The sequence below is a fragment of the Orbicella franksi genome, chromosome 2, assembly GCF_964199315.1.
Source record: "Orbicella franksi chromosome 2, jaOrbFran1.1, whole genome shotgun sequence".
Lineage (NCBI taxonomy): Eukaryota > Metazoa > Cnidaria > Anthozoa > Scleractinia > Merulinidae > Orbicella > Orbicella franksi.
In genome coordinates, this window is record NC_138146.1 from 17,104,036 (window position 1) to 17,117,476 (window position 13,441).

Consider the following 13,441-nt stretch of genomic DNA (forward strand, 5'->3'; position numbering starts at 1 on the left):
GTGAGTTTGGAATACGATATTTTTCACTGGAATAAAACGAAACAAACCATTTGTATTTCAAGGAAATATAGCTGTGTTACAAAAAATTGTAGGAATAACATGGATAGTGTGAACGATAACGCAACCCGAGAATAAACAACATTTCAGGAGTTACGTCACGATTTTTAGAGTCATTTTAGGGTTGTAAAGAGTTGCCTTTAAATAGAATAAAACCTTAAAATGATCGTGTTCTAGGATAGAAAACACTTAAGAGGCAAGAACAAATCAAAACGGATTGAGGATCGTTAAGGATGGCAAAGATTAACGAGGACTGCAAATGACGAACTTGAAAAACTAGGCTAGTTTTTTCAAGACGCGCAAATCGTGACGTAGCTCCTTTAAAGCAAGCCATGTCCATAAGTTTTCGTACGTAAGATTTCTCATCAACTGTAACGCCAACTGTAACGCTCACATCTGATACGAAAATGTAGCCAAGAATCAGCTACCGATGCGAGCAACAATTTCAAAAACGAGAATGGGAGGTTCACGCAAGCTTCGAGCCAACTAACGTTCAAATATAACTACATCTGCCTGTTCATTACAATTTAAACTCGTCGTAAATTAAGCGGTTATGTGGCTTTTTAAATGACCTCAGCTCTTGTCATTCTCTGTAATTAGCATGTCATTGTGTCAAATTCGGGATTCTTATTTTCATTTAACATATTTTAGTCTTCCACTTTTATTTTTTGTTTATTATTATCTTATAAACGATTTGATTTTTGGGGGGATTTTCTTTTCTTTAAAACTTTGTTTTTTTTTTTCTGTGATCTGAACTGTGATCCGATCCGTGATCCGATCCGTGATCCGGTCCGGTCCGATCCTGGTTTTGTCGACGCCTATCGCTGAAAGCTCCCGAATAGCCATCTGATGCCCGATTTAGGACGCGTGCAGTGCGCAAACTATTTTGTGACGCATCACACATCACACAAGTAGGTCACGTGATTCACGTATCATCTCATCTCTATCATCTTGTCATCGGACGTCTGTTCAAACGCCTGACTAAGCACACTGTTCTCTAAAATTTTCTTGTCAAAATCTTTGTGATGCCTTGTGATGCCTTGTGATGCCTTGTGATGCCTTGTGATGCCTTGTGATGCCTTGCGATGCCTTGTGATGCCTTGTGATGCCCTGTGATGTCCTGTGATGAGTTGTAATTTCCTGTAAAACAATCTTGACACTTTGTGAATACCTTCCTGGGGGCTGTACGTTCCAATACCTAAGCGACAAATTGAAAACTTTCCAGTTAGATGTTACTAATTCACAGCAGATAAAAATCCTCTACGAGCAAGTAAAGGAACGATTGCCCTCGGGTCAAGGTACGGTGATGTGCGCCAAACATACTTTCCAAAATATGTAGGATTGCAGGGTACATATTTTAGCCTTACGCGTTTTTCCCCTACATTTTGAAATGGAACCGTGCAGCAAATGTGCAGAGTTTAAGTAAACAAAATTATTACTATTCCAGAAATGTCTAGGAACTGTCTGAGTAGGGCCAGAGGAATGACATTTGGCATATATAGTCAATTACCTGGTTGTATTGTTCAATCTTGTTCTCAGAGTCTGCCTTAATTTGTGATTAGACTACGTGTTTATCAGCCCGGTGTGAGCACATCGTAAGGCTATAAGCTGTCATATCAGGTTGATTACCTGAGCTAACAGATCACTGAGTTTCTTAATGGCATTTCTTTTCACTTTTTTCAACAGTAAAACAGGGTGTCAGTAAATCCTGCAGGATGGCTTCTTCAGAAACTTCTAAAGTTGTAAACGCTAGAATCGATGCCCTGACTTCGCAACGACCTCAAACGCGCTATTCTGTTGGCCTTGATGGAAAACTGTTTATCTTCATTTCATTTTTGCCCACTTTCATCGCTGATTTCTTTTTCCGAAATGTCTGAACGAGAAATATGCTAACGTGCATTAAATGGAGTTATGAGCTTATTTCTTCAAGCAATTGTTTTTTTTTTTTATTGTTTATTTCTCATTGAGTTAGCTTTGTATTATACATCAATAGCCTTGGAGTAAATCGCCAGATTTCAGACGCGACAAAACTTAATTTTCACGCACTTTATACTAGCAACGAAACAATGGCCGTTTTTATACTAAAGACGCATTATCCGTCTGGACGAACTTGGGCGGACATTTGTAGTTCGTCTGGTTATGCCTCTTTAGTATAAAGACGGGCACAAGACGTATTATGCGTCTAGACGAACTATACTTCGAAATTCGTCTTGAACGACGAACTAGGAGAGATAGTTCGTCTGGACGCATGAATACGCCTTGTGCCCGTCTTTATACTATTAAAAGACGCATAACCAGACGAACTACAAATGTTTGCCCGAGTTCGTCCAGACGGACAATTGGTCTTAAGTATATTGTACAGATATTCTCTGCGGTGTATAATGATATATTATTTCTAGTTTTTCAGTAATGTTTTTCCAGTCTCCCGATTCGCGGCAAAAATGTGGTGTTTTCCAAGTCAGAAATGTACCAAGAATTATTATGCGCGTGCATTCTCTATTTATATCACGAGAATTTAACCCTTAAAAATTGAGTAAGTGTAGTCAGGAGATGACATAATCGATAAAAGTGCCGTTTTTTGTCACTGACTTGTATATTTTAGCAAGACGTTTCGGCTAACTCTTAAGCCTTTATCCAGGGCGGAAACATATAAGCGCCCTGCTTCATCAGTTCAGAAACCGCTTGATGTTACGCGCGATTTAAAAACTTTTTAAAATTGAAACGTTACGCGTGCTTTATGCGGGTGACTCGAGAGAATTTTAAGTGCGTGCTAAGCACTTTTATAACATAACTAAAGCAAAGCGCTAGCTCTGATTGGTTAATTTAGCATCTACTATTTGCCCATGGGTGTACGCTGCTGACGTGTGTGCTAATGTTTACAAAGCAAATCTTTTGACAGACATTGTTTCCAAAGTAATGGCCGACGTTCTTCTGCCAGAAATGCGAAACTGTCTTCACAGTTGTCTGAAGATGAAACTTTATCGAGCTACTGGTGTGCAGTCGGTTGTCATGAATGAATTTTCGCGCGCTTGTTTTCTCTTGTCATGTAAGACTACACGAACATTTTTTTGTGATGTAGCTCAATAAAAGGACTTCTGTTGTTCCAATGTCTCAATGTTATGTTATAAAACAAATGGTAAACGCCATAGCGTGCACTATTGAGTTATAGATGCACTTGGGAGGTTTGCTAAGCACTCAAGAAGCTAGAGTCGCACTCGGCTATCGCCTCGTGCGACTCTTACGCTTCTTTCGTGCTTAGCAACCTCCCGCGTGCATCCATAACTCAATAGTACACGCTATGGCGTTTTCCATTTGTTAAGTAGACTTCAGGGATAGTTAATTATAGTTTGTAACATTACTGAAACTATTCTGTACAGACATAAATTACTTACAGAAACACGCCCACTGTTTAGAGGAGGGCCTCTCAAAATTGCAAAATACTTTATAAGCCTTGTGTGCATAACATATATAGTGCTGTGGATATTGATATGAGAAAATAACGTGTTTGGGCCTTAATTAATGAGGATATTTAGCCCAAAGCTAATCAGAATTAAACAGGATGAAGCTAATCCATCATGAGCATATCAACGTAACGTTGAATTCAGTTTCGAAATGTAATATCTCTTACTAACCTCGTTTTCTCGGTCCGTACAGTAAGTTACGGACCGAGGTTTTTCCCCTTCGATTTATGGCCCAAGCGCGGGTCATAAATCGAAGGGGGAAAAAACGAGGATCAGTAACTTACAGTACGAACCGAGAAAACGAGGTTAGGAAGATATCATTTATTATATCTGTACTGTGTGCCTGACGGGTTCGGAATCACGCGGACTCGGAAAGGCTTCAAATTTCTGACGCACCTCGAAAGCAACACGAGTCAGTTTGAAACTGTTTTTAAGTCGTCAGCACGCTTTATTACATAATTTAGAGTATAAAAAAGTTTTAAACTTTCACTTACTATAAAAGTTAAGAACACTCGTCGATAAATCACGAAACAGTTTGGCAACAAAACCAACTTTAAATTTTAGCGGGCCGTACAGGAGGGTACGGCCCGCTAAAATTTATTTATTTGTAATTATGATCTTGTAAATTCTTTTAGTTGTTTACAGTAGTAGAAATAAACTGTTGTTGTTGCTAAACTGACCAATCACAGCTCGCGTACTAACTGAGAGATATAATAAAATAAGTTATCAATACTGTTTTTGACTTTGGCTATTAAATCTCAAAATATAACTTGAAAGCACTTCAGACTAAAAAAGGTTTTTAATTGAGCAATATAACTCTAATGAATATTTCATAACTCTCTTGGCATGGGTACTTTTTACACGAACATGATGTATGACACGCGAGATGTCTTCACCGTCTTGAACTTGGCACTCACGTTTACGCTTCGCCCTATGTTGTAAACCATTTCTCTTCAGCCGCCTTTCTTGAAGCCTAGCTTTCATAGCTGGAGAAGACTCCGAGTATGCCTCTCTTGTTTGGGTTTCTGAGACAAGCAGGGGTGACAAGCGCACCAACGAAAAAACGAACGCAAAATCGATACAAGAGAGCAGAGAGTAACTTTGCCAAAAGAACAGCGCGAGGGGGAAAAAGGGAAGAAGGGCAGCCTATTGTAGGACAACAGCAAACTGAACTTTTACAGAATACACGCGAATGTACTTTTAAAGTTTAATGCAGTATATAGAGCCAATTTGATCGGGTCATGGTTTGTGTTCCGTGTGCCAAAACGCAGTTGAACTGATTCGGCCAAGAATTCGACAATATTAGTCAGCGAGTGGACAATCGCGGAAAATTTTCCTGGTGTTCCTGCGATAAGACAGCCTGTTAGCACAGAAGAGACGCCCTCGCATTGGTTTATTGCGAATTTGGGTACGGCCAAGAAAGAAATTCAGTCTTTTGTCAGCAAAAAGCACGTCGGTAGGCTTTAAAGCGTGCTATTTACTTGGTGGCAGAAGCACGTCCGCAACATATCAGGATAACCACCGATGTTTACAGAAGGCGAGCAGAACTTTCGTTTTGCGTCTTTGTATGTCAGGAGTTACATACACTGTTTGTATTTTAAATACACTGAAAGGCATTTGACTGTGACTGTTATTTGCCCTCATTCGAAACGTCTGATCGTGTTCAATCGGTTTTTTCTTGAAATTCCACGGAGGACAAGGGCGGCCTACAATTTTGCCGGCGGGTAACGTCTACCAATATCATCATCATCATCAATATCAATACCGATATCGCTCATTTCATATACTGAAGAAGGGCGGCAAAGCCCGCAGGCCAAACGCTTATGGTCAACCAGCTACTATTTGACAGTTTCAAGAGCCCTATATTTAGTTTATCGTCATAGTGTCACGCATTTTGTGAGTTTTTGCTCATTTCTGCTGATCACTTAGATCTATCCGTTATAGTCATTTTAGACGCTTATCACAGAGTGGAGGAGAATTTCTCAAGTTATGTTGCTAGTTGCTATCGCGATAGCGGTGGTTGCATTTTCCACGCTTTTAATCATTTTGCGATTTTCGTTGACGACAAACAAAGCCAATTTGAATGTAAAAGGAAAGTATGTTCTGATAACGGGCTGCGACTCGGGCTTCGGTCGTGAAACAGCCATTAAACTGGACAAGATGGGTGTCTGTGTGTTGGCGACTTGTTTAACGAAAGAAGGAGAGCAAAGTTTAAAATCGGCGACGAGCGATAAATTGAAAACATTCCAGATGAATGTGACAGACTCACAACAGATAGAGGAAGTCTTCTGCAGAGTGAATAAACTTCTTGGTGGCAAATCAGGTAAGATTGAAAACTTTTTTTCGTATGGTAAATCTTTTATCCGTTGTTGCATCGCAATAATTGGACAACGCAGCAAAATGTTTTGCTTGTCAAAGTTTTCATGCTTTGCATGTTAATGCACCACAAGAAATAGGCGTCTGTGTATATAAACGAGAGACAATGATAGTCTCTTAGCATGCATAAACCAGTAATTACAATTACCATAAACCATGTGAGTTGTGGTTTCGCTAAAATTACATCATGGCACAAGGAGCAGTGTTTATTTGGAAATCAAAAATTTCCCCTACGTACCGTATTTGTTGATTTATCAAGCATGGTTTGTAAACTTTAGAGGTACTCAAAAGGAGGGGGGGGGGGGGGGGGAGCACCGCGGTCAATTTGGACACTACTGAAAGGGGAAGGGGACAAAAATATTCGGACCTTCACGGCAGCTTGTATTTTACTCCCCGTCCTCCCCGTCCCCCTCACTTCTATCCGCCGGAACCATAAGATAGGTAGCGACGCAAAAGGGCTAAACTATTTCGTGCTCTTTTTTCAGTTTTCAGTCTATTAGTCCTGCCATGTAGATCGCACCCATATGCAACTCAACGTACGTCACATTGATCAGTCTAATTTAATTTTCTTTCCAAATCCCCGCCGTTCACTTTCCTCATCTCCACGTTCCACACGCCTTACAGGCAAGCTACAGCCTGTTATAGACTGCGAGCAGTCTCTCTTTTGCTCAAAAACCCCGCGGGAAAGAGCGCAAACGAACAGAGGCAAGCGGCGAAGCCTCGAGCCGCGAGTAGCGCGGGCGTCGCAGAAGACGAGCGAAAAGAGACACTGCACTGGTTTCGGCTTTTTCTTCGGGTAGAAGAGCGTAGAACGCGTCATCAGAGAGGACTGTAAAATCAAGAAATTATACCATAATTATTGCATGTATTTGGATAATTTTGACCGCATAATAAGAGCACATAAGTCCGGCTTCATAATTTTACTCCCTCACTTGTGAGAGTCCGAGTTACTGTGGCAGTATGGAAGTCTGTTAGTGTGCATTTGGAAGTGTAGCAGTCAGTTGGAAGTCTGGAAGTTTAGCAGTGCAAGGAAAATATGATGATGTAATGTGGAAAAAAATTATTGAGATACCATGAACCAAATTAATAGATACGGCTATAAACAGAACTGTTATATATTTTACAAAATATTTCAATCAAAAAATATATCATCGCATACAGTATCAAAAACACTTTTACACTCAGTCTCAAAACAAAATTGGAAAGTCAGTTTACTTATCACTTGATTCGGTGTATAGTAATTTAACCACAAAATATGCAGTATGAATAAAAACCTCGAAACACCATAACAAGGTCCTTCAAGAAATTTACTGGTAATTTCTTGACGCATATCGTAGGACCAGAAACAAAACTGTTATTGTTCGGTATATGCAACAGACCATTTTACAGTTGTCTGTTCAGTGACCTGGCCTTTGTATGGCAGCGAGGCTAGAGTTGACCTTGTTTTGATACAGACCTCACTGCTTTTGTTGTGTAAAACAAGTTGTTCTGATGCTAACTAGGTGCATTTACATGACCAAAGCAGTGAGGTCTGTATCAAAACAAGGTCAACTCTAGCCTTGCTGCCATACAAAGGCCAGGTCACTGAGCAGACAACTGTAAAATGGTCTATTAGTATAGGTAATCATACGGTTTCGAGTTCAATTTGGAATTAATTTGCACGAGTGAGTTTTTCAAAAATTGCACTAGCCGCTTCGGCGAGTGCAAAAAAGTCATCATGCTTTGGTATAAAATGAACAAGAACGCACGAACGAATTCGGTTTTAGCCGCGCACTTTTCTCCAAAGACTAGACTGAAAAATTCTAAACTTGTGAAATTTTATAGTATTAGCATATTTTCTGGCATCAGTGAGCTAGGGTTTAATTTGTGACCTTGTCTGCACCCATATTGCAGCTGTGGGTGGTCATATTTCACACAAATTACAGATAACCTGTGTATTCACAGGCCGGTTTCTGTGTAATCTCAATTCGTGAGTTGTGACTGACGAAAACTACTCAATCTGAGAAAACATCGCCGGAACGAAAGATTTCTCGTCCGCCGCCATGTGGCTTGTGATTATGACGATAGCAATTGCTGCATTAATCGTCGTTTTGATGATACCTTGGTGGACGCGCAAAGTTAATTTGAATATAAACGGAAAGTTCGTTCTAGTTACGGGTTGCGACTCGGGCTTCGGCCGGGAAACAGCCATGAAACTTGACAAAATGGGAGTACATGTGTTGGCGACTTGTTTAACGAAAGAAGGAGAGCAGAGTTTGAAATCGGTGATGAGCGACAAACTGATAACATTCCAGATGGATGTGACAAACTCACAACATATAGAGGAAGTCTTTCAAAAAGTAAAGAAACTTCTCGATCGCAAATCAGGTAAACAGAACTCTTTTATCCGATAAATGATGTGCTTACTTAGAGCGACTATTCAATAGCGAGTTCCGGTAGTCTGCGAGCAGAGTAAAGAAAGAGCTTGCTCACAGGTTAAAGATCCAGGGAAGAAATTCAGTCGTGATGTTTAATTTAGATTTGTTTAGATATTATCGAATATAAAAAAAAACAAACGCTGTTGTTGTATATGAGTAACTTATATGTTTTTGTTTGGAAAGCAATCGGTCTCCGGAACCTCAATCAGTTCTCAAGCATCATGACCAGATCTTCTTCTTCGAACTTCTTTTTGACTGCCTATGCCACGACAACCTGTCATCGTTCGAGATCAACTATGAAAAGTTAATTTCATGCTCATTTTGTTACGAAATGACTCAGACCTTTCAACGATCTTGTTCGTGACCCACTCCAGCAACGTTGAAGTCTGAAATGTCAGTCGTCTCCCGCCTTCAGCTTAATCCCTGGGAGAGACACTATCCCCGCCCGGGGGATTAGGCTGAGGGCGCGAGAACACTGATATTTTAGCCAGGCTATCAGCGTTGCCGCCCGGGGAAATGATTTTGAACGAGCGGGGATTCTTTTGTAAACGAGAAACCTCAGCCTGTGAATACAACCAACTCTCCAGGGTGGTCTGGTTACGACAACGAAATTAACCCGACGATCAGGCGTTCTTTTGAGAAAGAAACAGAACGTTTGATCGAAGGTCATGAGAAGATTAAAGACAATGATATTATTTGACTTCAGGAAACTGTCACCAATTAGTTCCTGATCGTTGTCTCTGCACAATTTTCTACGAGCAGCATCTTTTTATTGCGTTATAACCAAGGAAAGGATGCTAGCTCTGTGTTTGTGTCGTGTACCAGAAAGTAGATTAGGAGAACAAGTTTTAAGAGTGAACTTGTGTTGTGTCACAAAGCTCCGCAGGGCATCCATGTAGTACAACTAGGTGAATCGTTACCCCCAGTCTTGATGTAGATTGTGTGTAGGAGGCAGACAAAGTCACAAATTTAGGATGGTAAAAATAGGGGTTCTCTTAATCACGAATTTCGTTATGTTTCAGGGTTTGTGAAACGGACAGCTCCACTGTGAAACGATTCACGTTTTTCGCTATACACTCACACGGAGAATGCAACGCGCGCTTACATTATTTCCTTAATTCTTGTTATCATGATAGTGGGAAAAAAGGAATAGATCTGTAGTGAAATCGAAAGAGCTGGACTTATTTTTTCCTTTGAGTGAATAGAATAACATTAACCTTCGTTCTACTTCAGGCCTATGGGGACTGGTTAACAATGCTGGGATGTTAAGTATTGGACCCACAGAGTGGGTACCACTTGCTGATTTCAAGAAAGTAGCAGATGTTAACTTGTGGGGAGTGATGGACGTGACAAAGACATTCCTACCACTGGTAAAAAAGGCCAAGGGACGCGTCGTGTTTGTCGGCAGCGTAGCAGGTAAACACAAACCAAGCGAGGATGAAATGTAAAAAAGATAATCCTCCATATAGTCCTTTGTTTTTAAGGCTATCCCCGTCAAGTTATTTTCAGACCATTCTTCATATGATTTCGGAACTCTTAGGAGAGTCTAGAACTAGCCAATCCTGTGAGGCGAATTTTTCTCTCGTGGACAGTCCAGGTCGTTTTACACAGCGTCCTCAACGAAACCATCCAGAACTGGATACCATCTCTGAAAATAGCTTGAGAAGGATGACCTAAGTAATGAGGCCTATATGGAACATGAACATTCTTACCCTTCACCCGCTCCAACCTCGTTCCCAGGGGTCTCTAATCTTCCCGCTCCGAGACCCTGGGAACGAGGTTGCACACGCTCTTCAAGGAACTCACTCCTACAGCGAATCAGTTTATTTTGATAAGCCCATTTGATCGGTGGGTTTTCCACAAACCACATCTATTAGACGAATAAACGTCTAAAAGTGGAAACAAATGAAACTTTTTTAATTCTAACACGTTTCTTACTATGAATAGTAGCAAGAAGTTGTTTAGTAATTTTACAAGCGTGGTAATTGCAGGGGCGAATAGCGATAGCTTATTTTGGAACAGCCGAACTCCACAAGATGCTTCCAATGAGCAGACCTCTTTGGTGTCAAAATTTCAGCTTAATGAACTAAATATTAGCCAATTTCTGGTATGATGCGCTACTTAGCACTCGTTGATGAATATGGTTAGTAAAGAGCAGAAATATATCCAGATTTAAATTTACGGTGATCAAAGTTAACATGTGAATTTTTCTTACTAGTTTCAGCGTATTTTGTAGTTCCAAAAATAACGAAAAACTCAGTAAAAGTAAGCCTAATGCCAGTTCTAGGTACTGATTATCGCTCTGTTTTAATATGGGGGCGCGGTGACTTCATGGTTACAGCGCTCGTCTCCGGATTTAGCGATCTGGGTTCGATCCCTAGCTGGGGACATTGTGTTGTGTTCTTCGGCAAGGCACTTTAGTTTCATAGTGCCTCTTTCCACCCAGGTGTATAAATGAGCACCAGAGAATTTGATGCTGGGGGGGTAACCCTGCGATGGACTAGCATCCCATCCAGGGGGAGTAGAAATACTCCTGGTCGCCTCATGCTACAGAAACCGGAGATAAGCGCCGCATAATTGGTCACTTGGCTCCTATGCAGACATTTTTTTAATATCTTCTAGGTGTAGTTTCGCCCCAAGCGTTCTCTCCATACTGTATTACCAAATATGGCGTTGAGGCATTTGCGGATTCTTTGAGACGCGAGATGCGCCCGTTTGAAGTGCAGGTCAGCGTTATTCAGCCTGGTGCTACGCAGACTCCGATGTTGAATGATGAACTATTGGCATCTCGCTTAAAAGAACTATGGGATAACCTACCATCAGACAAACGACTGGAATACGGCGAAGAATATCTTAAGAACGGTAAGCGATGACGAAATATACTGTTGTTTCTTTTAACCAATCACAAGCAATGCTAAAACCACGTTTGACTTGGTTTACTCACGTTTTATGTTCCCGTTCCCTGTTTCCCATTACATTTCCTCAGTGAAGGGTGGTACCTTCGGACGAGGCAGAGTTTTCCCTTCCTTGGCACCGGTTTCATGCTGTTTTGTTCAGAGCGGTTGTCACAATTTCATGCTTGTGTTCTTTGTTAGAAAAACACAGAACATGTAGAAAACCACCAGTACATGAAAGATTCTCAATATTGTTGAGCTGTCTAATCATTACTAGCCTGCCCAGCAGGTGCCCCAGTAATTGGGAGTGAGATCAAGCGGCAGGCGAAGCGCAGGCGCAGACACCCTCGTGTCGCACTGCTGCCTATGCGCCCTAGTTACTTGATATCAGGGCTTTGGACTGAACGTTCTATTAAGACCAACATCATAACGGGAGTACATTCAATTCTGTCTTAACGTCGAACAATAATGCAGGGTAAAGTATAGTAAGTCTTTGTCGCGTTGCAGACTTTAGCTTCGTACCTCTCCAAGACATACAGCTCTCTTTTAAAATCGGCTAGTTAGCTGATTTTGAGGGCGTCCCCTTTACTTCCGCGGGCGCTTAGTTGCCTATAATTTTATAAGCTATGAAGGGATTTTCGCCCCACAGGGTATGGGTTTTGGGTTGTTTCTGTGTAAATATGAGCCATACATTTTGTCATTTTAGACTCAGTTTCGCCTTTGGTCTGAAATTGAGAATGGGCTTCTAGGACAAAATGGGTTTCTGAAGGCTGTGAACTATAACTTGAGTTGTGTGAAAGTATTGTTCGCAACCTCGACCTCAGACTCTCTCCAACGTGCCTCCGTTGTCTCCGGTGGGGTAAAGGAGAGAGAGTCTGGGATCAAGGTTGTATTAACCAGTGCCCCTTGCCAGTGAGATAGGAGGGGTGACTGGCCTTTCAGACTGAAGAATTGCTTGTTAACAAATGTGTTTTATTCCAGCCATCCAGGGATTTCGTGATTGGTGCAAATCTGGTTCCAATAAAGTGAGTCACGTGATCGACGCGATTGTGTCGCCGTTGACCTCACAGTTTCCGAAGGAGCGATATGTGATTGGCTGGGACGCGTGGCAATTGAAACTTAGTTCCCATCTGCCTGAAGTACTGCAAGATCTCCTCGTCAAAGATTTCCCGTTCAAAATCGTGACACCGCCTGCCCAAGATGTCCCTGAATGTCACGTTAACGGTACAACCCACTGACTACTGATAACACTAGAGGAGCTGCGTGGATTGAGAAAATCAATACTTTCTTTTAGTCAAAAATTACTTTAACACTGACTAGCTCAGCATGGACTTTTCTTGGTCAAATATGTTACAAAGGTCGCCGCTGAGGATACACTCTTAATTTTTTGTATTAAAGCACATCTAATTTTAAGGCCAAACGTTCACAGTTTTTTCCTTCGCTCTTTGAGCCTTTCAGTGAAGTTACCGTTACCATTTTTAATCGTTTATTCTTTGGAAGTTTTTTCTCATAACTTCCAATAGCTGTAAATGAAAAAATACAACTGATAGAAACCAAAGTTCAACCTTTGTAAGGAATTCGAATCTGACTGTTTTCTTTGTAGTTCATTTGGGTTAATCTCAGCACCAACCGACACCGTACTTATGAAAAGGTTCTCACAAGAAAAGACTGTAATTATCACTTAAGTTACGAATTACTTTACTAAAGCAGTAAGTCGATTTGAAGAATGTTTTTTTCAGCCGTGGAATATTTATGTACAGGAGAGCTAATATACGTATATGCATACAACTCTGTTCATTTTATAAAGTTTAAATTGTAAAAATGTAACACAAACAGCGGTGATAAACATTTTAAAAACATGCATTTTATGAACTTGACGTTTTTAAAATGTTTATCAGTTTGTGTTATATTTTTAATCAAGCCACGATGGCCGAAGACCAAGAGTTTAAATTGTAAAACTGAGTTATTTGATTAATGACAACAAAGAACTAAAGCAATGGCTAATTTGTAGTGTTTTGTTTTCGTAATACCTATCTACTTTTAAATTTTTTTACGCTCGAACAAACTGAGGTCAACATATTCAATTGTAAATTTTATGCTAATCTACAGCTTTTGGTGATGAGAGACACTTGATACGGTTACTTACGAATAAATTAGAAACTTTAAAATTCTTCGCAGCTGTTAAAATCATTCTTGCTCTCCGTGGTTTTTGGGTGAGTTCGTCTGGGATCCAGAC

General features: G+C 40.7%; 1 protein-coding gene across 2 annotated transcripts; it reads left to right on the plus strand.

Annotated features, from left to right (window-relative positions):
* The first annotated feature begins 4,251 nt into the window (after window positions 1-4,251).
* Window positions 4,252-12,443, plus strand: LOC145478352 (short-chain dehydrogenase/reductase family 9C member 7-like). 2 transcript variants are annotated; one of them, XM_081456355.1, is made up of 4 exons: window positions 4,252-5,841; window positions 9,545-9,727; window positions 10,934-11,173; window positions 12,187-12,443. In XM_081456355.1, exons 1-4 carry the CDS (start codon window positions 5,508-5,510, stop codon window positions 12,441-12,443), a joined length of 1,014 nt encoding a protein of 337 aa, XP_081312481.1. In that variant the 5' UTR covers window positions 4,252-5,507. The 2 variants fall into 2 exon arrangements, with proteins under 2 accessions (XP_081312481.1, XP_081312483.1); XM_081456357.1 differs by lacking the exon at window positions 4,252-5,841 and adding an exon at window positions 5,850-8,261.
* Window positions 12,444-13,441: the final 998 nt, after the last annotated feature.

Coding starts and splice junctions, on each gene's coding strand:
- LOC145478352 (XM_081456355.1), top strand. CDS start 5,508: ATGTTGCTAGTTGCTATCGCGATAGCGGTGGTTGCATTTTCCACGCTT. Junction 5,842..9,544: donor ACTTCTTGGTGGCAAATCAG/GTAAGATTGAAA, acceptor GTTCTACTTCAG/GCCTATGGGGACTGGTTAAC. Junction 9,728..10,933: donor GTTTGTCGGCAGCGTAGCAG/GTAAACACAAAC, acceptor AATATCTTCTAG/GTGTAGTTTCGCCCCAAGCG.